Here is a 25,410-nt window from a genome sequence, read left to right on the forward strand (position 1 = left end):
GTCCAGGGTCATATAAGACTTTTATCACGTCAAAGACTTTAGCAGGGCCCTATGGAAGTTTTATCATAGTAGCTCTTAACTAATACTTCTGTGATGGGAGAAAAAAAATGTCTGTGAGGAGCTGGGCCTGGGGTGTCTGGTGAGAGAGTAGGTTGTAGAATTAAGCTACCTGAGTTTGGACCACGGCTCTTTCTTTCACTTACTGGTGCTGAGACTTTGGGCAAGTTTGTAATTCTTCTGAGCCCTAGTTACTGTATTGACAAAATATGTATACTAATAGTTCAGACCTTTTAGGGCTGAGTCAAGGTTAACATTTGGCTCAGTGCTAACTCATAGAAGTAAAAGAACTACTCCAGACAGGAATTACAGCAGTTCAAAGCTTCATGCTGTCAGCCTGAGTACATGGTAGCTATAAACTATTTCTCCAAATCCTAATTTCTTCTGCATTTCCTTTGTTATAGCAGCCTATACAATCCCCAGATTTCTTGTATTTAATGAACACAGATGGTTCTAGTCAGTGTTTTTTTGTTTTTTTAAGAATTACCTATTTTACTTTGCAACCTCATTAAGCATGAAGATTTAATTAACAGACCAGCAAATGGGTGGTACGGAGAACAGAAGCAGGTTGACTGAGCAGTTACATCCAGGTGTGGGGAATACACAGGAGAGAAACAGGAAGACTTGGCTGGTGGAGTAAACCTGCAGATGATGCAGCAGGTCTTAGCCATAGAATAGTGTTGACCTGCACTGTCCCAACTGAATGGTTAGTCCTTGAGATGATTGACAAACAAATGATTTCTTGGATAAGAAGTTTTATCCAAAACCCCGCACATGACATTTCCCTCAAGGAGAGTCTCAAAAGAGACTAGCATAGCCGATCTTGTGAGGAGTGCCGTGGCACAGGCCTGGCTCTCTTGACACCTCTTATCATGCCACACAGTAAAGTTTGGGAAGCAGCCACTGTAGCTCAGATCTGAGGTAAAGGAATACCCATCCAGAAAGAGCAGAGAGTGAGGTGGTAATGAACCATGATAAAACTGGTGGGAAGGAAAGTAGAACAGATATTTGGTGAGTGCCTCTTGTGGGTGGTGGAAATCTTGCTGCTCTAAAAGATACTGGCTCATTCTCAGTAGGTCTCTGCTAGTTTTTAAGTAAGAGGGATATTTACAGTTGTAGTTACAATATTTACTATATCTTAGTTTAGCTCAAATGGGGATGCAAAGTTTCTTCAAAAAAATTAAGGATCCCTAGGGCTGGAGAGGTGGCTTAGCTGTTAAGACACTTGTTAAGGACACAGATTCAATTCCCCAGGACCTAACTAAGCCATAGGCACAAGAAGGCACATGCATGTGGAATTCCTTTGCAGTGATAAGAGACCTTGGCATGCTTATACTCTCTCTCTCTCTCAAATAAATAAAAGTAAATAAAAAATTAAGGATCCCAAGAACCCATATCCAGAGGGTTGATATCTATCCTCCTAAGAGGCCTCTGTACTACTTGAAAAATTTGGAGATTTAAGAATCTCTTCAGTTCCCTGAAAGGCAGTTTGATACACCTTTTGTCACCTTCTGGAACCCAACACTTTTCTGCCTATGTAGATACTAGAAAGATAACATCTAATATTTTGGTTTTTGAGGATTCTAGTAACATCTAATATGTTGGTTTTTGAGGATTCTAGTTACATGCCACATCTTTAAATACACCCCTTCCCCACAAAAAAAACCAGTTCTTTTGTCTGCCCTCCTTGCTCCTGCATCCATCATTAGTCAATGTGTTCCTCTTTTGTACCAATAGGTTTCACGAACACCACACATGTTATGCATGCTTTCTTAACATTAAGATTCACTAATTTTTCTTTAAAATGCTATCAAATTGTATGCTTACAGAACCAATATATATTTAATCTATTTCATAATGTTAAGTATATTGGACAGTTATATAAAATAACAGTTTATATATTGCTAAAGGAAGAAATCACACTTTTTTTTATATTCCTCAATACATTTATCCTAGCATAGTGTCATGTACAAAGTACTTGTGAAATTAATGAAAATGGCAATGGTACATTGCACCAAAATTGTGTAACATAATATAACCAGTGTAATTTAATAATGGGACATTTTGAAATGGAGAACAAGACAGGATGAAGCCATAAAGTTTTGAAATTCAGTGCTAGTTCCTCAGGCTTTGAGAAATAGTCTGTGCTTACCCACTCGATCTTAGCTAAGACGGGTAATGGAGAACATGCTAACAAGACTGTGTGTTAGAGCTAATCATTATGAAGCTGAACCGAGCTTCAGTCCATTTGCAAGAAGCTTGAATTTCCCTATGCTAAATCAAATGTTGGTCTATGCCAGTTCCTAGAATCATTCCACTCTGTTTGTTGTGGGGGTTGTAGTTCTCACACAACATTGAGAGTGACCTCTTTTCCTTTCCTGAAATGTTCATTAAGTGGGACACATTGAGAGAGGACACTGAGGTCACTAACAAGTATTAATTTTCTGATGGGAAAAAGGTGCTTTCAACTGTGCATAGACACAAAACCATTTGCCACCATTGAAGGGAGACTGACTTGTAGGAGTGAGACATTTTTATATTTAAATGAGTACAGATAGGACAAGATGACCCAGAAGTTTTAAAATGCTGTTGACTGGATGTTGGGCATGTTCGGGTAGAGGTGACAGAATTGAAAGTGTCTTGCATTCAGGCTCACCTAGTTATCGATCTGCCATTCACTCACATCAACTCCGCTATTTTCTCCGCTCACCTCTCCTAGGTTGCCGCATCCTTCCCTATTGTAACTACATATTGGTATGCAAACCCTCACCCCCATTAACCACTACAGGATTTATTATGCTTCATGATTTGAAAATATAATGACAGATTTTCGGTACATCCAATTCATCAGTGTGTTAATTTTTTTTTATTATGCATTGCTTTTTAAAGTAAAACAGTTGTACCACAATTCTGCTGAGGATCTTCTTTGGTATATTATTGGTATTGTGGGGACCAAGAGGCCTCAGTCCGTCTCCACACGGTGGTGGGGAAAATACCTTGGGCTATTCCCACCCACCCTGAGACCCTTACAATCTTTCCACCTCCTTTTCAGCAATGTTCCCTGAGTCTTGGTGGGCAAGTTAGGAATCTGATTTAGTGCTGCTTTCTCTGTAGACTCTGGATCTCTGCTTTGGTGAGGTTTGAGTGACCACAGTGTCTGTTCCCATTTTCCTGGGACTGGTTTTCAGGATAGCCATGAGAGTGGTATTTGTGTCACCACTTCCTCTGTAATGACTTCTGGGCCTGAATAGAACAGTTTCAACCAAATTGAGAACTGTTTGACTAAAGGTGAGAAGTTTAGTTCTTAGAGACATATATTGATGTGTACATCCACTCTTCTTAGTTAAAGAGCAGTGGAGCTTCTCTTGGAGCCTATTGGTTTCCTGTTCTAGGGAAGCTGGCTTGGTTCCCAGAGCCAGATATGAGTTCTCTTCTTTGAGCGGGTCTCACATTCAATCCATAAGCAATCAGTTACCTACATTGTGTGTCGCTATTGCACAAGTGTGCACTTCTTGCCCACCTGGTTGATTTTGTAACTGGAAGGATCTCCTGCTTATTCAATCTGTTGGCAACTGTTATTCTCCAGCCACTCTCATAACATTCTCCAGTATTATGAGGGCTGGCCAGGAAGGAACTGGATTCCCTCTCAGCTCCAGAATAGCTACTTGATGTCCTGTGGACACAGGCTGTGGTGTCTTTGAGCTCTTCCAGGAAACCAAGCATTTTTGCAATAGCCTGTATTTTGGGAACCTTGTGTCTCCCTGACCAACAGCTCACTAGGATAGAGAGCCCAATTCCAGCCCTGGGAATTGCCAGCCAGAGTCCATGGTTTTAGGTTAACTCTTTCTCTACCTTTTGCAGAGCTCTTCTGTTTAGGACCCTCTCCCCGTTATTGAGGATAGTGACTTGTAGAGTGGTATCCAGAAAGAAGGTTTCCATGGCATTGATTCATGTTGCCATTAGTTATGTGTATTACCTCCCTGCTTCTACCTGCTAGGGTTTCCCAAAATACCTTTCTTTCTTTCTTTTTGCTAATCATTGACTTGTTGTTGAGTAGCCCTTCCTCTCTTCCCTTCTTATTTCCTACCTTTATTCTAGTAGCATGTCAATATTGTTAATATTTACTATATTTACTATGGCTTACAATGAACTGACACTGGTCCACGTTAGGAACTGCACATGAGAGAGCTCATGTGGCATGTGGCCTTCTGAACCTGAGTGACCTCACTTAGCATGATTTTTTCCAAGACCCTCCATTTTCCTACAAATTTAGTCCTTTCAGTTTTCCTTACTGCTGAGTAAAATTCCATTGTGTATGTGTACCCCATCTTTATTAACCACTCATTTGTTAATGAGCATATGGGCTGATTCCAGTTCCTGGCTATTGTGAATAGAGCAGCAATTACAATGGTTGAGCAAGTGTCTCTGTGGTATATAGTAGAGTCTTTAAGGTATATGCCCCAAAGAGGATAGCTGGGTGTAATGGTTGTTCTATTTTTAGCATTTTGATGAGTCTCTATGCTGATCTCCATAGTTGCTATATAAGCTTGCACTCCCACCAGCAGTAGATAAGGGTTCCTTTTTCCCCACATCCCCCGCCAGCACGTGCTGTCATTTGATTTTTTTCATGGTTGCCATTCTGACTGGAGTGAGATGGAATGTCATAGTCACTTCAATTTATATTTCCTCGATGAGTAGAGATGTTGAACATCTTTCTGTGTTCAGTGTATTTCTGTGTTCATTTGTATTTCTTCCATTGAAAATTTTCTGTTCAATTCCTTGCCCCATTTTTAAGTGGAGTGCTTGATTTTTTTTGTTTTTTTTTAATTGTTTTTATTGTTTATTGTCTAGTACTTTGCAGATTCTAGATATTAAACTTTTGTATATTTTATTTTAAAAAAAATTTATTTTTATTTATTTGACAGAGAAAGAGGGAGAGAGAGAGAAAGAGAGAATGGGTGTGCCAGGGCCTCCAGCCATTGCAGACTAACTCCAGATGTGTGCACCACCTTGTGCATCTGGCTAACGTGGGTCCTGGGGAATCGAACCTGGGTCCTTTGGCTTTGTGGGCAAACACCTTAACTGCTAAGCCATCCCTCCAGCCCAAGATATTAAACTTTTGTTGGACGTATAGCCAATGAAGATTTTCTCCCATTCAGTAGGTTGTCTTTTAACTCTGTTACTGGTTTACTTATCTGTACAATAGCTTTTTATTTTCATGAGGTCCCACCTATTAAATGTTTGCCTAATTCTCTTAGGCTACTGGAGTCTTATTCAGAAAGTCTTTCCATATGTCAATGTATTAGTCAGGGTTCTATAGAGGAACAGAACAGATAGAATAAATAAAAAGGGGATTAGGGCTAGAAGAGTGGCTTAGCAGTTAAGGCACTTGCCTTCAAAGCCAAAGGAACCAGGTTCAATTCCCCAGGACTTACATTAGCCAGATGCACAAGGAGTTTGTGTGCAATGGCTGGAGGCCCTGGTGCAAGAATTCTCTCTCTCTCTCTCTCTCTCTCTCTCTCTCTCTCTCTCTCTCTTTCTCTCTCTCTCTCCCTCTCCCTATTTCTCTGTCAAATAAATAAATAAAATTTTTAAAGGGGATTTATTTGACTTAGCTTATGTATTTCAACAATAGCTGTCTGCAGGCCCAAGAGTCAAGGAACTCTGTGGCTGCTGAGTTCATGTGACTGGATAACTCAGCAGTCCCCATCAAGTCTTCCTGGAGAGCAACTGGTCTTCTGGCCAAGCTGGAAGGCAGCACCAGCAGCCACATAGGAGGAAAGGTTTTTTTTTTTTTTTTTTCTCCCAGAGCTTTCTTAGATAAAGCCCCCCTCTGAGAAGGGCCACTCAATCTGGGGGAAATCCTCCATGGAAGCAAACTCAGAGAGCCACCCAAGAGGAATGTCTATGGATTCCTGAACAGATAAAGTTGACAATACAACTTGACCATTACAACCTATATGTTGGAGTGTTCTCTTCTAGTCCATTTAGAGTTCAGGTCTTGTATTAAGATCTTTGATCCATTTGGAATTGATTTTTGTACAAAGTGAGAGGAGGAGGTCTAAATTCAATCTTCTACATGTTGCTATCCGGTTTCTCCAGCACCGTTTGCCAAAGATGCTGTCTTTCCTCCAGTGAGTGTTTTTGATTGCTTTGTCAAAACTCAGGTAGCTCTAACTACGCAAACTTGTGCTGGATCTTCAATTCTATTCCATTGATTTATGTGACTGGTTTTATGCCAGTATCATGCTGTTGCTGTTTTTATTACTATGGTTTTATAGTATAACTTGAAATCAAGTACATTGATACCACCAGATGTGTTCATTTTGCTGAGTACATTTTTGGGTATTCAAGGCCTTTTGTGCTTCCATATGAATTTAGACTATTTTTTTTCTAACTGTAGGAAGAATGTTGCTGGGATTTTGATTTGAATTTTACTGAATCTGTATATTGCTCTTGGTAGGATGGCCATTTTAGCAATAATAATTCATGTAATCCACGAGCATGGAAGGTCTTTCTCTCATGACTTCCTGCAGTATTTTATGTTTTCATTGTATACGTCTTTTACTTCCTTGGTTAGGGAGATTCCAAGATTTTTGTTTGTTTGTTTTGCTACTGTAAATAGGACAGCATTCCTGATTTCTTATTCCATATTATTGTCATTGATACATCGATATATACAAAGGCTAGTTATTTATGTGTGTTAATTTTATATCCTTCTACTTTGCTGAAAGCATTTATTATTTCTAGGAAGTTTTTGGTGGAGTTTTTTGTTTTTTTGTTTTTTGGGGTTTTTTTTTTGTATCTCAAGTATAGAATCATGTCATCTGTGAGTAGGGCTAGTTTGACCTCTTCTTTTCTAATTTGTAACTCTTTTATTTGTTCCTCTTGTCCTGTTGTTTGAGCTAAGATTTCAAATATTATGTTAAAAAGCAGTGATGAGAGTGAGCATCCCTACCTAGTTCCATACCTTAATGGGAATGCTGAGAGTTTTTTCCTACTTAGTATGACATAGGCCCTAGGTCTGTTGTATATTGCCTTTATTATATTGAGATATGGTTCCTCCATCTCCATATTCTCTAGTGTTTTTTTCTAATATTTTATTTATTTATTTGCAAGGAGAGAGTAAAACACAGAATGGTCATGCCAGGACCATTAGCCTTCACAAATGAACTCCAGATACATGGGCCACTTTGTATATCTGGCTTCATGTGGGTTCTAGGAAATTGAACCCAGATCATTAGGCTTTGCAAGCAAGTATCTCAGCCACTGAGCAATCTCTCCAGGCCTTCTCTATTGTTTTAATCTGAAGGGTGTTGAATTTTGTCAAAGGCCTTTTCTGCATCTATTAGGATGATCGTGTGGTTCTTGACTTTGAGACTTGGTGAGCAATATGTTTATCAGTTTCAGTGTGTTGAACCAACCCTGCATTCCTGGCATGAAACCTACTTAATCAAGGTGGATGATGCTTTTCATGTGTTCTTGAATCCAGTTTGCAAGAATTTTATTGAGAATGTTTGCATCTAAGTTCATCAGGAATATAAGTCTGTAGTTCTCCTTCATTTTTTATTTTTTGTTGTTGTTGTTGTTTGGCTTTTTGAGGTAGGGTCTCACTCTCGCCCAGGCTGACATGGAATCCACTCTGTATTCTCTGGGTGGCCTTGAACTCATGGCGATTCTCCTACCTCTGCCTCCCAAGTGCCGGGATTAAAGGAGTGTGCTACCACATCTGACTAGTTTTCTTTTCTTGTTGTGTCTCTACCTGGTTTTATATAATATAAAATATAATTCTGGCTTTATAGGAGGAACCAGGGAGTATTCCTTCCTTTTCAATTGTGTGAAGTAGCTTGAGAAAAATTGGCTTTAGTTCCTTAATGAAGGTTTGGTAGAATTCAGCAGTGAAAATTTCTGGGCCCGGACTTTTTTGTTGTTGTTGGGAGACTTTTAATTATAGCTTATTTGATGTTATATCTCTATTTAGGTAGTTTATCTCATCTGGGTTTAATTTTGGTAGGTGACATGAATTAAGAAATTCATCCATTTCTTCCAGCTTTTCCAATTTTGAGGAGTATAAAGCTTTAAAATATGTCTCTCATTTTTTCTTTTTTTTTGTATCTCTCATTTTCATTAGGGTCTGTTGTAACATCACCCTTTTTGTTTCTGATCTTGTTTATTTGAGCCCTCTCTTTTTCTTTTTAATCAAATTAAATAGGAATTAATCAGTCTTGTTTATTTTTAAAAGAATCAGCTCTTTGATTCCTCAATTTTTAAAATTGATTTTTGATTTCCAATTCATTGATTTCTGCTCTGTTCATAATTGTTTCTTTACCTGTGGTACTATTGGGTTTGCATTGTTCTTGGTTTTCCAATGCCTTCAGCTGGTATGGTTATGTTGTTCACTTGAGATCTTTCTGTTCTTTGTAATGAAAGCATTCACTGCTATAAACTTATCTCTTCAGATGGACTTCATTGTATCCCATATGTTTTGAATGTTTTCATTATTGTTTAGTTCCAGGAAAATTTTTAATTTCCTTTCTGATTCTTCTGCTATGCATGCATTATTTAATAGTGGGTTGTTCAGCCTCCAGGTGTTGTTGGATTTTTCTGTTGTTTCCCTTGTTGTTAGTCTCTTATAATGTTGATTTTCCTGAATTTGTTGACCATGTTTTATGCCTCAATATATGATCTATTTTGGGGAAGGTTCCATGAGCTGCTAAGAAGAATGTGTATTCTGTGCAATTAGAGTGGAATATACTGTAAATGTAGCTAAGTCCACTTGATCTATGTTTAACTCCTTTATTTCACAGTTAATTTTCTGCTTAGGTGGTCTGTCTAGTAATAATCAGTGAAGTATAAAAGACTCCTACTATAATTGTGTGGGGTCATTTCTGCTTTATTGTCTAACAGAATTTGCTTTACAAAATTTTGTGTTCCTGTGTTTGGTACATGTAGCTTTATGTTTGTACTATCCTCTTGCATTGTTTCTTTGATGAGTATGTAGTAGCTTTCTTCATATCTTCTGTGAGCTGTTTATTTTGGGTTTCAACTAATTCTTCAATCCTTTTGTTCATGGCCTCATTAAGTTTGTTGAATATACTTGTCATAGCTTCATTTGGTGGTTGTGGGGGGCCATCTATGGCTGGACTTTCCTCCAGGTTTGCAAGGTTTCCATTATGGGGCTGAGTATTCTAAGTAGGGATATTTTGCCCTGGTGTCTTGTGTTCTTTGTTTTGTGTTGGGGTTTGCCCATCTTGAGGTCCCTGTCTTGTTTTGCTGGGACAATTTGCTGTAGCAATTAGTATCTCTTGTAGCATATGCATTGATTGTCTTGGTCAAATTTGGTCAAAGGTAGGACTGAGGGGGTGGTATATTGACAGGTTTTGTTTGAATGTTCTTGAGCCTGAGCTGGGTCTTATATACTCACTCTGCTTGGAATTCTGGGTGGGGCCCTAGAGTGCCTGGCCAACTCAGTGATCAGGGAGTCTTTTTTCTCTTTGGTACTCCCTTACTGATCTTTGGTAGGGAGCTTGGCTGTGGCAATGGGTGGTAGGCAGGGCGAGGGGATAGCAGGGATCACTACTGGGAGCAATACATCTCAGTCGCCATAGTTATAGGGCCCACATGGTTCATGTGTTTTGGGGCCTGTCTGGGTCATGCCTTGGGAATGGGGAGATGGATCCCTGTTTGTGAGCTGCTCCAAGACATCTTTTTTGGAGATTTGGTAGTTCCATACCTGCCCCACATGCATGCTTGTGCTACCAGGGAACAGAGGAGCAGGGGCCTACCCTCCTCACAGGCAGCCTTTGGGAATATGGTAGCCAGGCCTCTTTGCCCAATATATGTGCTAGAACCTACCTGTCCCACAAGCACACACTACCAGGGAACCTGGGATCTAGGGCCTACTTATCCCACATGAGATCCTGGCCCTACCACCCCATAGGAGCTGCCTGGAAACCAGGGAGCTAGGATCTACTACTTTCTCTGAATCTTATCAGGGTTCACAAAAGGGCTGTCTTAGTTTTAACTGCTATAAAAGAGTAACATACACAGGGTGACTCAACCATAGTCATTTATTTCTCTCCATCCTGAGTCCTGGAAATCAAGATCAGGGAGGCAGCAGGCTTATGCTGGGATGTGGACTCTCTTCTGGGTTGCATACTGCTGACTTGTCCTGGTATCCCCAAGAAACAGAAGGAGAGCATTTATGAGAGCACTAATCCTATTCACAAAAGCTTCACCCTGGAGACCTAATCACCTCCCAAGGTCCTCACTTCCTAATATCATCACGTCTCAGATTATATTTTGTTTTGTATGTCTAATATGTGTGGTGATGGCAGTGGTGTGGTGTGGTGTGAGGTGTGTGTGTGTGTGTGTGTGTAGTGTATGCACATGTGTGTGCAGATGCATGCAGCTCATGCATGAAAGGAGGCCAGAGGAGGAGAACACTGGGTGTCCTATATCACTCACTCATATATTTCCTTGAGATAACATCTCTTTGATCACAGAACTGCCATTTTATTTTTGCCCTAGTGATGTCCTAGTCTCTGCCTCCCAAAGGACTTGGATTATAGTTATACATGGCCACATCCAGCTGTTTATATAGGTGCTAGGGAATCAAACTCAGTTTCAGGCCCTTATGCTTGTGACAAGCACACTTACCCACCGAGACATCTCTGCAGGCCCCAGATCAGATTTTAACACACATATTTGAGGGAGGGGGACATAGCATATAGTCCCTATGTGGAATCTGTACAAGCACTAAAGAGAATGCTCTCTTGTAGGAGTGGAATTATGCTGTGGAGAAACTGAAGAGCGAGGCTGTGGGGATTCTGCTGTCGAAGGACCATGTAGAGAAAGAACATCTGCAGCTCTCCAACCAGAATCTACACCAGCTTCAGGAGGAGTTTAGTCAACTTATGGCGGAAAGGAAAGCCTTGTTAACAACAGCAAATGAGTTCTTTAGTAGTGCTAAAAAGGTCAGTATGAGGTTGAGATAACAGCTTTAGGTAGTCAGAGTAACCAGCAAGAAAGTCATGGTTTCCACTGGCTGTAATTATCACTGAAGGAAAGATTGCATGTGATATCTCAAAATGGACAGCAGCAGAAAGGTGTCTTTAAAATAGATTCCTAGTGTGGTCATTAGTTATTTCTTAAAACTACAAGACTGTGGTTTGATATGTCAAAAGTTGCTTTAAAAATAGCCTCTTGGGCTAGAATGATGGCTCAGTGGTTAAGGGTACTTGTTTGCAAAGCCTGGGTTCTATTCCCCAGTACCCACATAAAACCAGATGCACAAAGTGGCACATGCATCTAGAGTTCATTTACGATGGCAGAAGGCCCTGGAGTGTCCTCTTCCAACCCACCCCCCACCCTTCTATCTTCCTCTCAAATAAAATAAATAAATAACCTCTTTAAAGTCTTAGTCTTAGCTGGTCATGGTGTCTCATGCCTTTAATCACAGCATTCAGAAGTCGGAAGTAGGAGGATCACCTTGAGTTCAATGCTACCCTGAGACTACATAGTGAATTCCAGGTCAGCCTGGACTACAGTAAAACTCTACCTCAAAAAACCAAAACAGGACTGGAGAGATGGCTTAGCGGTTAAGCGCTTGCCTGTGAAGCCTAAGGACCCCGGTTCGAGGCTCGGTTCCCCAGGTCCCACGTTAGCCAGATACACAAGGGGGCGCACGCGTCTGGACTTCGTTTGCAGAGGCTGGAAGCCCTGGCGCGCCCATTCTCTCTCTCTCCCTCTATCTGTCTTTCTCTCTGTGTCTGTCGCTCTCAAATAAATAAATAAATTTAAAAAAAACAAAACAAACAACAACAACAACAAAAAAACCCACCCAGTTTAGTCTTGATTCTAGCTAGGATGTAGGTTTTTTTTTTTTTTTTTTTTCATCCAGTAAAGGACCTAGACACATGAAGATAGGTGTAGCAAGGTAGAAGCAAGATGTTTCATTGATAACAAAGCTCCCTTAGGAATAATGAGGGGTGTCCCAACCGTGTTTCTATTCACTGCAAAAAGGAATGTGATTTGTATTTATTTTTGCTTTAAATGTTCCTTCCACTTCCCTCCCTCCTCCTTGTATTGGTCTTCAAAAAGTTCCGGCTCTTTTCACCTGCCATTTCGGGACTTTGTGATTGGATCCATGTCTGGCCTTGGTCACATTAGGGTTATCTGTCTGGTCTGACAGCTGGAACTGCTGTCATCCTGGTATCTCAAGGTACTTGCCATTTTGGGGCTCCTTTGACTCTGGAGCTGTTGATGCTCCTCACAGAGGAAGGGAGTTACTGATACAATATATCAGGAGAGAGAAAAGCTTAAACATATTACCAAAATGCTTTTGTTCAGGTCAAAATGCATGACAATTGCAAGTCTTCCATCTAGAAGCCTTAAGGCCAGAAGCAGTGCTCCTTCCCCACCCTCTGCCCTGGCCTCCTCTTCCTGAGTCAGCCCCTGGGGACCTTTCCTGCAGACCTTCACCAGGTCTCCTTGTTTGGGGAAGTGAGCACCCTGTCCTGGCTAATGTGTTTGTGGCTGTTTATACACGGTGGCCCTCTCAAAGGGTGGTGTTCACTTGCTCAGATAACTTGAGTGTGGTGCAGTATGTGAGCTGGTGATGTTATTTGAAAAATTTTCTACCTTTACTGCTAAAATATGTACCCTCAAACAGCTGTGTTGGAATTATTTAATCAAGTTAAATTTCACTAACTTACAAAGAGACCATATGGCAGGCAATGAATGAAGAAGCCCTTAGCAGCAGTGATTAGATCAAATTGTGATCTAAAATCACAACCGTCACATTGTTTGCCCAATGAACTACCCACAGTGTCTTCATTTTGAATTTCTTTGCTAATGAACTTTTAATAAGACAAATAGTAAGCTTCTAGGCAGGTGCTAGAATTATAGTAAGCACATCACAGAAATATTTACTGATCAACTATAAATTGTTTGGTATCTCATTATTTTAAGTGAGGAAGCAGACATGGCCTATGACTGGAGACATTGAACTAAGTAGAAATGAATCGCTGGCTGTGATTCTCTTCAGTAGCCCTATTTTAAAATGAGGTTTTTAAAGTTGTGCCACATGGCCAATCTACAAAATGAGTGGGCCATATTCAAAGCCAATTATTATTGTTGCTAAGGAAACAATTATAGAACATGTTTCTATAAAACAATGCTTCAGTGCAAACTGTGTAGTTTATAGCCTTGTAAAATGTAGCGAAGCTCTCTTCTCTCTAATTCCCTTTCTCCGTCTCATGCTTTTCTCTCACTCTCTTTTGCTCTCTCCTTCTCATTCTCTTGCTTTCTTTACCTTAGGAATATTTGATTTCTAACACTATTCCTGGGACCTATCTTCTGTAAAAGATAAAGAAAAGTATAGGAGAAATGGAAGAGGAGGCAGGAAGAGAGGGGAAGAAGGAAGATAAGAATGAGGAAGGGGAAAGGAAAGGAATGGTTACTTTCTCAAACTCATGAAAGTATACAAGTCTAGTCTGGAGAAGAGAAAATATATTTCTTAACCTTGAAGACTAGGCCTATAGATTCACTATCTCATCTTTTGAATGTCATGTGATGCTACCTACTCAAACTATATGCTTAGCTGAGATTTACTGGTGCTATAGTATTTTCTATTACCAAGTGATACTCAGAAAGATTTAGATTTCTTTCTCACCTTTTATAGTATCAAGTAAATTGTTTCTGACTTAAAAACTAAGAATTCAGTGTGAAAGTTGAGCCCCAGTAAAGCTAAAAGCTGGAGTTTACAAAGGGGATGTTTAACCATGGCTTAGCATGCTTTCCTCACTATTATTAAGATACCATAAATGAGGAAATTAGTTAGAGGGTAAATCCAGTTAACATATGAATAAGACTCCTTTTGTGACTTGTAAATGGTGTTTTTCTTTTGGATTTATACTGTGGAATCTCCAAATACTACAGAGTTCTTACCACTTTACCCAGGCTGTAGTATACAATTCAAAAATCTTTAAAGAGATAGATTTTTAAAATTACTATAACCTCAGATGGTTGTACCCACTTTCAAGCTCACAATGAACTTGTTATAACCCCACAACACACACATGACTTCTGGGTCAGTGTTGATGAGTTTCTCTTCTAGAGAAAGTGGGGCAGGTTCATTTGTTGGTCTTGAGTAGTAGCTGTCAGACCTGCGTGGAGCAGCAGATGGCAATGTGGAGACATGGGCCTTAGGAAGTCTGCTACTGCTGTTTTGCCTTAACCAGCCTCAACCAAAGTGAAGATGGAGCCATGATACTCAACAACCTGAGTTTCCTACTGCATCTGATGAACCTATTTGCTAAGTTACCTAGCAACCAATACAAGAACCACTGATGGTTAACAGGAAGTGACAGATGATGGAGAAGAGCTCCATTCATTATACGATAGTGCTATGAGTTGGAAGGACAGGGCACAAAATAGGAACCTATCCTCGGTCACAGACGTCATCCTAGTACTTCCTAATTTCTATTCTTCATGTAGGTCATCATGTTCATTGTATTTCTAGCACCTTTATGGAAAACAGGCTCTGGGTAATATCGATTGACCATCCAAGATGTATTGATCATTGTTTGGGGACTATAGTTTGGATGGAACAGAGATTAAATATCTAGTATGTTTCAAAAGCAAGACAGCATGAGCTTGTATTTGTATAACAGCTACAATCGGACCCAAGGCTGTATGTGGCTGCTGGGGCATTAAGGTTCAGATCCTATACCTTCTATGCCCAGACACATGATTTCACCAGGAAAGACAAGCAGAGGAGACTGAGGTCAAATCCCTTTTTATGAACACAGTGTGGCTTTCAAGTGGTTAGTCTGAAAGCAAAGATGAAGAAAACTTTATTGCATTATTTATTTATTTATTAGAGACAGAGAGAGAAAGAGAGAGAGAGAGAGAGGGAGGGAGATAGAGAGAGAGAGAGACAATGGGTGCACCAGGGCCTCTACCCACTGTAAACAAACTCCAGATGCAGATGTTTGTGCAGATGCTTATGTGGTACCTGGAGAATCAAACCTGGATCCTTAGGCTTTGCAGACTTTAACCACTAAGCAATCTTTCCAGTCCAATTTATTGCATTTAAAGAAACACAAAAATATTAATATGGAATGTAATGTCATAGCATCCAATTGCTTCTCTTATCATTGTTAAAACTGCTATGTTTCTTAAAGAGATGATGTTGTGTTTGCAAGACAAAATGATTTCAAAACAATCATACCTGTAGAACATTGTTTCAGATGGAAACAAAATTATTAAGTATGACATTTGGTATATTTTTCATTTATATGTATTTCGCATTTGACCAATTTTAAAGTAAATATACTTTAAGTCCCTATGTGAAAACCAAGCAATTAAAATAGTCCAATTGCTGAGCAAGTTGAAAGAGGAAATGTCCCCAGGTAGAAAACTGAAAGATTATTATCCAGAAGGAATTTTTTAAATGAGAAAAATGAAGTCAAGAAATTAAACTGTTTTGAGATATCAGGGAGCAACTCAGTTGGTTTCAGATTCTGAATTCTTGAGCAGCTGGTTTCAGATTCTTCCTTTCCAGATTAACCAGAGCTCTTGCTTCCCCACCCGTCCTCTTCCATATTTACAATCTGGTAGCATGGTGTCTTCCTACGACCACCCTGCATCACATGGAGACTTGAGTTCACCAGTGACAGGCACAGGCACAGTCCCTGTCTTCTCAATGTCTGTGTCATTTAAAAGAGAGTGCAGCATTCTATGGGAAAGCATGATGGAGTGAGCCCAGGATAGTCAGCAACACCAACCAGAGACCCTCAACATGGCCAGGGGAGTGTATCAAGGAGGGAAGGAATGACTAAACCTAGCTCTGAATGGTATCACGAAGAGGCTGGAGAAAGCTGCAAGATACAAAGTCAGGCCATGTTTGAGAATCTCAAGTCATTTTAACTGACGTGTAGTGGGTTAGATCAAAGTGGGGAGAGACAAAAGCAATAGCAGTATTTGGGAGGTTGAGAGGGTATTAACTACCATGCCAAGTTGTTACTATATATACTGAACACTGCAGAGATATTTAAGTACTTGAAAAAGTTATGATGAGACAAGTCTCACTATAAGAAAGCGGATGCATTAATTTATCTTCCTCCTGCGAGAGTAATGACTCTAGGAGATAGAAACCTGTACTTTTAGAACTCTTTTTAGAACACAACACAATAAACATGACCAAATTATTAACATAAAAGTTTTAAAGTATATATGAAAGAAAGAAGTATAGGAGAGAAAGAATGTCTTTAACATCTTCCATTTCTCACAAGGAACCAAGACTGAGCTCAGGTTTAATATCATACAATTAAGACATTTAACTTGGAAGATGTCCCTCACTAGTAGCAAAGTGCTTGTCTAGTATCCACAATGTGCTGGGTTCAGGACTGCAAGGAGGAAAAAACAAGAAATTCGATGCTACTGTCACTCACTCATGAATATTTTCCCAGTAAATCTATCAATACATTTCTAAGTCGGGAATGTATCCATTAGGTTCCCTCCCGTGCACAACTGCACACTCCTGTACCTCTCTCCTGGTGGAAGGCAAATTCAGTCTCGTGGTATACTTATTTCTTAGATTTATTTTCCTAATATCCATGTAAGCCTCTTAGTCATAACTGAGAAGGCAAGGGAGCTCTAGAAAGGGACTTATCCCTGTAACGTCTGAGAAAGCAAGTAAACATGTACAAAGGATCCTACCTGTTACATGTATCACCCCCTTTTAGAACTCGCCAGGCAGCAGGATTTGTTTCATCCACGCCTTTCCTTGGGTTCCTTAGAGATTGTATCTTAATCGTCTTTGGGCGCCATCTAGTGGTACAAACAATTTTGCTGGCTTCATGAATAAAGGACTGACTAGGTAACAAATCAGGTTATATTTTGAGCTTAAATTTGCTTTTGTAAAATGGGATAATAATCCCCGTCTACATCAGAGAGCACAATTTCATAACAAAAGTTCTTAAAAATTGATGACAAACTGGGCTTTTTAGTATAGTTGGAATATAAAATGCATGGAATTGTAGGATATTGAGCAAAATTCTGATGTGAGATTAATTAACTGTATGGGTGTTACTTATCTATATGCCTGGGTTTTTATTTGTAAAAATGAAATGCTATTTATATTTCCCTTACAGGATAATCACACTGGCTAACTAAGGAAATGCATGGCTAATGTATAGAACAGTTAAGCACTCACTCACTCACTTCTAGACATTATGCAGCTCATCTTGCAATAGCCACTATAATGTGACAAATGTTTTTGTTCAGTGCATAGCTGAGCATATAGCCCATAGATCTCACTAAATATTTCTGAATGAATGAAGAAAATAAGTGATTTACAAATTGTAAATGGAACTTTTCTGTATTATTATTCCCAAGATCACCCTAAAATCCACTTGTGTCAATTTAGATAAAAGAAACAAAAAATTATGTAAACACAATCTGCCTAGAGACCTATCTAATGGGCATAGTTTCATTTGTATGGGGGATTTCCTTATAAAAACAGCTCGATGTCAGTGTGTAAACTTCTTCCATGCCTTATTGACAAAATACTCTGGATGCATGTATTTAATTTAAAGCTTATCTTTTCCAGTATTTTCTCAGGTTTTCAGTTCATGAAGCAAAATGTTCATTAGAAGCTAACCTGTTATTAGTGTCATTAATCCACCCTAGGACATGGAGAGATTAGTTAGCTCCAGGCAGTGACTGCTTGAGGCAGTAACAGAGAGGAGTGGGGGGTGGGCAGAGATTGAAATTATGAACTGACGATCTCCTCTTCTCCTTGTCTCTGGTCTTCATGGATTTGAATGAAATCCAGGGAAGCCTTGGCTGGGATCAGACTAAGCCACTAGAAATTGTCTTAGGTGATGTTTAGGAGAGGAAATGGAAGGTTCTGATCTTTAGAGAAGTGCCCCAGAGGAAGGCCGCTTCTCCATAGGCGGCAGCATCAAGAGCTTTAATCACAGACTGTGCTGCTTCATGTCCTTGGTTATTTCCAAGGTTCCGCTGTCTTGTTATTGATTAATGTTGGTTCATTGCAAATTTCTTAGCCAAACATCTAACATTATTATTTATTAAACATCTTGTGCAGCAGCATTATATAAGAGTAATGCTGGAAGACTCCTGGCCCTTGTTAAATTATTCGTCTGGTAGATATTTGGAGGAGAAGAAAATGTGTCATGCCCTGATACCATCTTTGTTTGTTTTGGTGCAGCCTGTCTTGGTTTCTGCACTCATCAAGAGGGAAAGCAAGGTTGTTATTGACCTCTTAAGGAACAAAAACTGAGCAACTCCATAATCTTTTCCAAATTAGGGCCAAAGCAAGTTGATTCTGCTCACCTCCTAATGCGTGTGAAAACTTAGCAGTACTAGGAGGTGGTCCAGGAGAGCAGGGAAGGACCCAGCGGGAGGAAATATTGTCCTTCTGCATCTTCCTCCCAGTCCAGTCCTAAAGCTTTATCTGACCTATACATGTAAGGTTTGAAGAACGGGGGAATGTGAAAAGAAAGCTGAAGGAGGGGACATTAATTCCAAGGGAGTGTCTCTGAGCATCATGGTGTTCCTATTGCCAGATCTGCTCCATGCTGAACCCTGGGTACAACCAAAGAGCTGATTTTTCAGGCTGGATCCCTTATATCAAGTTTTCCATGGACGTGCTAAATAGAAAAGCACTCTGTTGTTACACGGGGATAGATGAAATGAGAGCAGTGATACTTAGATCATTTCTAGAATCAGTACATGCGTTGCTCACCACACTAGACATGGGAATGAGCGAAAGGAGTTTTGCATAGAATTCAGACAATTATGCACAGTATGATCTTGAAAGACCCAGCCTCTCAAAGTCCAAGGGTTTAGATCTTATTTCCACATCTACAGAAGTATCCCAGTTAACACCAAGGTAGGATCAAAAATTACGGAAGGAGCTTCCTGATAACATCCTACCCACTTTACCCACGGTCATCCCACAAATGTGGTTGCTGAGATAATGAAACTATGGAATCAGTCACCTCCTTTCTAGTGTCACAGTTTCACTGCTTTATTACACGGAGACATCTACAATGAAATGGCTCCCTAACATTTTGGTCTAATTGAGGAAAATCTTTGGACGAAAACTTAACTGATCTGATTCAAAGTCGTTTCTTTGCCTTTGGCACAGCACCTTTTCCTTCTAGCAGATGTTTGGCCCTTTGGTTTGTTTACATTCATTGAGGAAGTACTGCTTTCACTGTAGCATCAGGAAGGAGGGACAGTGACATAATGCATGCATATCATGACCTTGCCGTTTTAACCTCTAACACCTACGAAGATGAGACCAATATCCAGGGCACATGAGTGGCAGCTGCTCAGTGGGCCATAGAGGAAAGCCAGGTGGAATAAATGAACATATCGCAGACTAGACCCTTCTCAATGCCTTCTTGAAGATGTGTCTGATCACGATTTAGAGAAACAGCTAACAATTTCTGAGTAGCTGCTGCACATCTGTCATCATGCTTAATTATTATCATGTTTTTCTTTAATTCTCAAAACACCAAACATGATGTGTATTAAGATTATGATGGCTTACTAGTAAAACAGAATAGATGTAAATTGGTAGGCAGGTTAAAAAAAAAAAAGTGGGGATTGTCCATTAGTGCCAGCGTCTGAGGCTCAAATTGGAAGGAGAGAAAAATCCTTGCATTTAAATACAGGCCTTTATCTCTTCCTTCAGTGTAGTTTAGAGTTCTTGATCCTAAGTAGAAATATGTATTACTACCAGAAACAGCATACATATCTTACACTTTAAGGATAATTTTTTTTTAATATTTTTTTTTAAATTTTATTTATTTATTTATTTGAGAGTGACAGACACAGAGAGAAAGACAGATAAGAGGGAGAGAGAGAATGGGCGCGCCAGGGCTTCCAGCCTCTGCAAACGAACTCCAGACGCGTGCGCCCCCTTGTGCATCTGGCTAACGTGGGACCTGGGGAACCGAGCCTTGAACCGGGGTCCTTAGGCTTCACAGGCAAGCGCTTAACCGCTAAGCCATCTCTCTAGCCCTTTAAGGATAATTTAAGGGAATTCGAGGTAATTTTGACTATGTTGGGCTTTTACTTTAGTGAGTAACTTTAATACCCATCCTTGGTTAACAAAAATTCCCATTTTATTCAGAACAAGAAATGAGGGCTGGAGAGATGGCTTAGCAGTTAAGTGCTTGCCTGTGAAGCCTAAGGACCCTGGTTCGAGGCTCGGTTCCCCAGGTCCCACGTTAGCCAGATGCACAAGGGGGTGCACGAGTCTGGAGTTCGTTTGCAGAGGCTGGAAGCCCTGGCGCGCCCATTCTCTGTCTCTCCCTCTATCTGTCTTTCTCTCTGTGTCTGTCGCTCTCAAATAAATAAATAATAATAAAAAAAATTTTTAAAAAAGAAATGAAAAATTAAAAATATAAAGAAATATCTCCCAGGGAATGGTTATTGCTCAGTGATGTTGCAATAAATTATGGCAGGATCTAGAAAGTCAAAAATCTTCCTTTCTAACATAAGCATGGCATTGCACTATGCTCTTTGCCAGCTGCCAGGAGAGCAGTCAGACAAGAAAGAGAATTTGGGGATCAAAGTTTCTTGCTGACTTTCATTCTTTTAAAGCAATACCTACAAAACATAAATTTTTCTCTAGATCTTTCTCTGTAACAACCCCTCAACCTTTCTATGCATCTTCTCTACTATAAGAAGGAAAAACAGACATTTATGTGCAAAAAGTAAGTTTTTAAAGGCCAACATTTGGGCAACAGTATAAGCTTTTATAAACATTCCTTCTTTCTAAGCCTTCCATAGTAATTCTTGTCCACATGATGCTCTAGCCCTGGGCTTAAGAACAGGGACCAGAGGCCTAAATAAATTGAGTATAAATCCCAGATCTGCCTCCTAGAAGTGTAACTTTGTGTGATTTACTTAACCTCTCTGAGATTTGGTTTCTTCAGTCATATGGCAGGTATAATTTCTTGCTCCCTCCCAAAGCTGCTAAGGATATTATGTCAGAACACAGCATGCAGTTAATAATGTTGATTAATGTCAAGGAATTGTGTGACACACAACCATTAGGCTTCAGTTATTATTACTTTCTTCTATCTATATGACAACAAAATTTTTAAACATTTTAACCATCTAGACAGAGCAAATCTGGAAAGTATGTACACAATGGCAGAAGAAGAGAATTGACATATATTAGCATTTGAGAAATTTCCCCTGCAAATTACAATGGCTGGGGTGGAGGGGGGTCCAGAAAGATGGCTCAGAGGGTAAAAGTTGCACCAACAAGAGGACCTGAGTTCAATCTCCAGCACCTATGTACAAACACTGCATATGTCTGTAATCCAAGGGCTGAGGGGTGCAGGGGCAGGAGGATCCATGGGCCTTCCTAGTGAGCCATTTTAACCACAACCACAAAAACAAAAACAAAAAGCAGAGCACTCCAAGTCCAGTGAGAGACTATGTCTCAGGAAAATAAGGCAGAAGAGTGATAAAGTGGAAACAACATCTTCCTCTGGTCTCCCTGGCTCAGAGGGGGACTTACTATTGTGGGCATGTGCACATAGGCAGCCATGCACTTCCCCACACACACCCACCCCAGAACTGCAGTCTTATCCAGTTCTAACTTAATACTAATTAATTCTAATCTACCACTCATACTCCTTCCCCATGACAGCAGTCAGGTGCAGGGGCGCAGGTGCATTCACACAGCTCCTCCTAGGACAGCAGCCTCTCTACACTCGCCTTCTCTGAGCACCAGCGTCTCCTCACCGCCCTGTTTCCCTCAGTCTCCACTAGCTTACTGTTTGTAGTAGACAGCTTCTGGTTCACTGAGATGAACTTCCAGACCAGGCACAGGTATGGAGGACAGGATTATTGGAGGATTTATGGAGGACAGCTTATGGATCCAGGGGAATTCCCACAGTGGTACAAGTTGCCCCACCCCTACCCCCTTAAAGGACCAGGCAAGAGAGAAAATACTAAAAACCAAAAGCCACACCACACAACACACTTCAGGAACTCCAGCTAGGCACACTTTGCATATCTTTACATTGAAATCTCCAACCCACCACCACACCTTAAGATTGGCCCAGTGACACTGCCTCCTGCCAGGTGGCTGCAGATGCAAACTACAAACTAATAAAACACAGAATATATTGGGGGCCATTCAAACTATCACACTGTTCTCACTTCTCATGGTAGAAAGACTGTTGTGTCTTCTGTAGGGGCTTCCTATGACCTTCTGATGGGCCCCTGCCACACTCACTGGGTTCCCATTCAACAATCCAGGAAGGCTGAACTTCCAGGCTCCCCCTTGAGTACTTACTGGGTGTGAGCTTCTGGTGTCAGGGACTGTTCTGGGTTGGTGTGGAGCTTTCCATAAGGAAGTTTTCTCTAGAAGTGCTGAAGGGCAATGTGACAATAAGGCAACATTTCTCTTACCGTCCTGTACTTCCTTGACTCATCTGCTCTCAAGACCATACATCACAGGTGGACTAACATGTGGCCGGTGAAGACCTCTGCAATTGGCTTTACATTTGTTCTCTCTCACAGCGTCACTATCCTCTTTGATTGCTTGTATGTCATATCGTCCTCCATCTTAATGCCTGCTAAGACTTCATGGCAGTGGACAGCTCCTAACTACAGCATGCTAACTGTAAATTTCCTTAGTCCTTCAATGCAGAAAGAAAATAATATAATTAAAAACCTTTGTTTCACACAACAAGGCTATTTTTTTTTTCTATAGAATTTCATTTGGCATGTCTAAAACAAACTATGACCTTGACCTTACCCTGTGCAGTACTTCAGAACATGTGCTAATCACCTCTGTGGGCAGATGAATGGCGTGGATGGAGTTCTTAGGTTCTTGTCTTTAAAGAGGCAAGGGGGAAAGCACATTGATAATTTCTTAAATGTCTCCCTATAGTGTTTGAGGTTCAAAGTGTACTGTATTGGGAAATTTCCATTTGAGTCTCATTATAGAAACATTTGGGTTATAAAAAGCTATTGACTCTTAATGGCTCAGCCATTACATGTAGACAGCATGAAACAAGCAAAATAGAAGTCAGATTCTGTAAATTCTGCCATTCCATTAGTGTTAGAAAGACACTTCCTCTATATAATTTGGCATTTTGCTAATTTTATGGTGTTGGTATATATTTATGTTGAACTAAACTGTAGCAAATTTTTCTACATGGCAACTACACTGCTGTTTTCCAGTACTAACATGCTTTTCGGTATGATCAAACCACCAAATTGAATGGACTGGTTTAATCGCTAGTGTTTCGTGTACACAAGGCTGTAGATTTTAAACTAGAAGAGCAGAAAATGAAAGTATGTTTTCTTTGGCAGGCATTTGATGTACTTGGAAAAGTTGAAGCTTACCTTAAGCTCCTTAAATCAGAGGGTTTAAGTCTGCCTGTCTTGGCAGCGAGGCACAAGGAATTACATGGAGAAATTAAAGTCTGCACAGCTGACGCTTTGCAGAAGGGACAGACCTTAATCAGCCAAGTAGACTCCCGCAGGTGAGTAAAGTCTATTTCATCCTCAGTGTAACAAGCTTCTTCACAGTTTCCACAACCCGTTAAAAAATAAGTTGCATGAGTTTTTTTCTGCTTCAGATGTTTTGCTGTATTATGATATGGCTTAAAAGGATCTATTGAATTATGGTTGACAGTGATGCTGAACACAGCACTGCTAACCCAGAAGGGAGAGCGGAGCCTGAGCCTGAGGGCTTAGAGCTTTACCTCAGCTTGTTTCTGAGGAGGGGAGCGGGAAAGTATGAAACAGGAAACAGCTCCTGAGCTCGAGCTGAGCTTTTCCTATCCTAGCATCTTCATTGTGCGCCTTCCTTCCTTGAGTTCATGAGTCTTCGCTTTATTACCCGCCCCCTTTTTTTTCTTTTCTGGCAAAACCCCCCAAACATCAGCATTTTTCAGTCATGTATGAACTTGATGGTTCACTCAGCAAAACCCTAAGTTAAAGGTAACCATTGGGTTGGTTGGAGAGATGACTTAGCAGTTAAAGGCTTACCTGTGAAGCCTAAGGACCCCAGTTTGAGGCTCGATTCCCTAGTACCCACGTAAGCCAGATGCAGAAGTGGGCACATGCATCTGGAGTTTGTTGCAGTGGCTGCACCCATTCTCTCTCTCTCCCTCCCTCTTTCTCTCTTAAATAAATAAATAATTTTTTTTTGAAAAAAGTAACTATTAATAACAATAGCCCACATTTCATGAGAGCCTGTCCTGTGCTAGGCACTGTGTGAGAGCTTTGGGGGCATTATCTCCATAATCCACGTAGCAGCTTACAGAACACATGCTAGGAAGTTTCCCTTCTACAGATAAGGTACCTGAGATGGGGAGAGCTTAAGTGTCTCGCTAAAAGGTCCCATTGCCAGTTTGTGACAGAGCCAGTCTTTGAAGCTAAGTTCACAGGCCCTCGTTTCCATACTTTGCAGCAGCGTGCTTGGATGGTCATTTCAATGAACACATTCAGTGAATGAGGTTAAAACTGACTGTCCCTGAGGAGAGAAAAAGGTTTGATAAACAGAGAATACACTTGAGAAGAATGGGAAAGAACAGGGACTTGAACATAAAGGGGAGCTGATGGATCAGATCATAGAGTAGGTGTTGGCTATGAAAAGAGGAAGGTACAGCTTACATTTTAACCGAAAGAGTTCGAATAGATTTGTACAAATGAAATAATCCAAACCAAATTTCCATCTTCCATGTGTACAATGTCCTTGGAACTCAGAAGCAGATAATTTGGGGAATAAATACATAGGATTTGGTAAATAAAGATGGTTTCATTTCTCTTGAACCTCTATTTTAGATATGTTTGTATTGATTTGGAAGTGTATGTTTAGGAATTATCTTTACAGAAAACAATTTGAACTGAACAGAGATATTTGGTGCTGGGCTTTGCAGGGGGCCCTGCAAAGCTAAGATTAGAAATGATCCAAGGTCTCCCCACAAAAGCCAGACATTTGAGTCTCTGAAAGGACAAACAAATCTCCCCTGTGGAAAAGTTCCTAGTAACAGCTGTACCTACTTAGTATCTCGACATAGCTGCCAAGCCAAGCACCTAATGTCCATGAGACTCCAGGATCTAGACATGCCCTAACCAAGCCCAAATCCTTCTTTCTTTTACCTCCTAATTCTTCCCTTTTGCTCCAGACCCACTTTTCCAGGATGGGTAAACATCTTGGACCATACAGAAGACAGCCCATGAAGTTAAGTACATACCTGTCGGGTCTTGACTCAGGGTGCTCAGTGGGCATTGGGCATTGATCTGAGTCAAGTGGTGACTGGGGCAAGGTCTGCC

At 40.4% G+C, this 25,410-nt stretch overlaps 1 protein-coding gene across 1 annotated transcript in view; it reads left to right on the forward strand.

Annotated features, from left to right (window-relative positions):
• Positions 1 to 25,410, forward strand: part of Ccdc141 (coiled-coil domain containing 141) — a 197,855-nt gene that overhangs the window by 97,822 nt on the left and 74,623 nt on the right. Inside the window, exons 7-8 of the mRNA XM_004660290.2 lie at positions 10,839 to 11,033; positions 23,440 to 23,612. Coding sequence (XP_004660347.2) covers positions 10,839 to 11,033; positions 23,440 to 23,612 — 368 coding nt within the window. The remainder of the gene's footprint in view (positions 1 to 10,838; positions 11,034 to 23,439; positions 23,613 to 25,410) is intronic.

This window comes from Jaculus jaculus, chromosome 4, assembly GCF_020740685.1.
Source record: "Jaculus jaculus isolate mJacJac1 chromosome 4, mJacJac1.mat.Y.cur, whole genome shotgun sequence".
In the NCBI taxonomy this organism is placed as follows: Eukaryota; Metazoa; Chordata; class Mammalia; order Rodentia; family Dipodidae; genus Jaculus; species Jaculus jaculus.